We start from the raw sequence: 1,534 nt of genomic DNA on the forward strand, positions 1-1,534 counted from the left end.
CTCTCTCTCTCTCTCTCCCCCCTCTCTCTTTCCCCTACCCCCATCTTCACTCCTTAAGTCATGGGGTGGCTACAGATAAAGACGTCTAAAGGAGAGGCTTAGGAAGACCGGATCCTCTCAAGGATGTCTGAGTGGTTAAGGTGACTCATGGAGAAAGGTGTTTTCAGTGGTGTAGCCATTGGTAGATTGGTTCTTGTTAATAATGCTAAGTAAACTCATTGGTTCTTCAAGCTAGACTTGGATGGAATCCTTTCAGTGGTCTGTGTTTGGTGCCCCATCAGAGACGAGTAAATGTTCTCTCTTCAGAAACACACACACACACACACACACACACACACAAACACACCCCAGTGGTGGTGGAACAAAGATCGATTTCACTTCACCAACTGTGAACTCTCCTCCCTTCCCTCCTTCCTTTCAGACTAAAGTGTGGGGGAAACGATACCAGGTCCGTATTGCCTACTTCGAATCTCCTGGAAAAGATTCAAGCATACTATTATTATTCTTCCATTAATGCCAAGAGGAGAAGGAAAGCAGCCTGGAATTTCTTTGTTTCTAGGAAGTGAATGTGATCAAAGAGTGACAAGAGAGGGCACCGGGATAGACTGGGTCTGGTTAGGGTAGATTCCCATCCAGGAAAATGATTTCCAGGCAGTTCATATGACTGGCTGATTGCAACGAAGATGGAAACGATACCAGGCCTCCTACACTGACTCACCCACAAGATCCCGCGGAGGGGAGGGAGTCCGGAGGAACGTAGCACCACTTTAGCCCACTTCCTCGGCTCCCCAAAAGTTGAGCCAGTAAGGGAGCTTGGAGGCGAATTGGACAGCTGGGGCGAGGAGGAGGTCCGGGAACCAGGCGAGGCTGGGGCACTGGGTGGTGTGAGGATGAAGTGTGGGGTGAAGGATGAGGCCAGAGCGATGAAGGAGAAAGATGGATGAGGGATGAGGTGTGAGACAATGGCCTGGTGCGTTGTGAAGGCTCACCGGCATTTTGCAGTGTCTCGATGTTCTGAGGTCTGGTCGCCTGCTCCGCCACCATCTGCACGAACCGGGTCCGGGCGTTCTGGTACAGCTCGAACACTGTAGAGAGAGGCGAAGTGGAGTAACCAGCCTTCGGTGCCAGCCCGTCCGGACGCCTTCCCAAGGCTCCTACCTTGCAGCACCTGCCGCTGGCTCATGGTGCCGCGGCGCGCGTCGGGTCCGCTCGCCGCGACCCCTCGACGTCCCTCGGGACTGCTCTGTGTACCCACACTCCCGGGCAACCGGCCGGAACTGGGGCAACAGTAGGTCCCAAGCGTGACGTCACAATGGTAGATGGAGTGGCTGAGGGACGACCTAATGACCCAGGACTCCAGTGTTGCTCGTGGCACTCCGTCGGTTGTCACTTCCCTGCTGGCGATACACAGGACACAGGAGTCTCCCGAGAGGACTTGGTCGGCGCCGACCCATCCTATGAGGACTGCAGCGCGGGCTAGGGGCTGGAGAGAAGGAGAGTACTCGGATACCAGACGTAGGTCCAATAGACGTGC

At 54.6% G+C, this 1,534-nt stretch overlaps 1 protein-coding gene across 1 annotated transcript in view; it reads right to left on the reverse strand.

The window, feature by feature from the left end:
• Nucleotides 1-1,225, reverse strand: part of Spag6 (sperm associated antigen 6) — a 53,077-nt gene extending 51,852 nt beyond the window's left edge. The window contains exons 1-2 of the mRNA XM_028764921.1: nucleotides 1,159-1,225; nucleotides 990-1,085 (exon numbers count right to left, since the gene is read on the reverse strand). Coding sequence (XP_028620754.1) covers nucleotides 990-1,085; nucleotides 1,159-1,183 — 121 coding nt within the window. The 5' untranslated portion in view covers nucleotides 1,184-1,225. The remainder of the gene's footprint in view (nucleotides 1-989; nucleotides 1,086-1,158) is intronic.
• Nucleotides 1,226-1,534: the final 309 nt, after the last annotated feature.

This window comes from Grammomys surdaster, unplaced genomic scaffold (assembly GCF_004785775.1).
Source record: "Grammomys surdaster isolate TR1022 unplaced genomic scaffold, NIH_TR_1.0 146, whole genome shotgun sequence".
NCBI lineage: Eukaryota > Metazoa > Chordata > Mammalia > Rodentia > Muridae > Grammomys > Grammomys surdaster.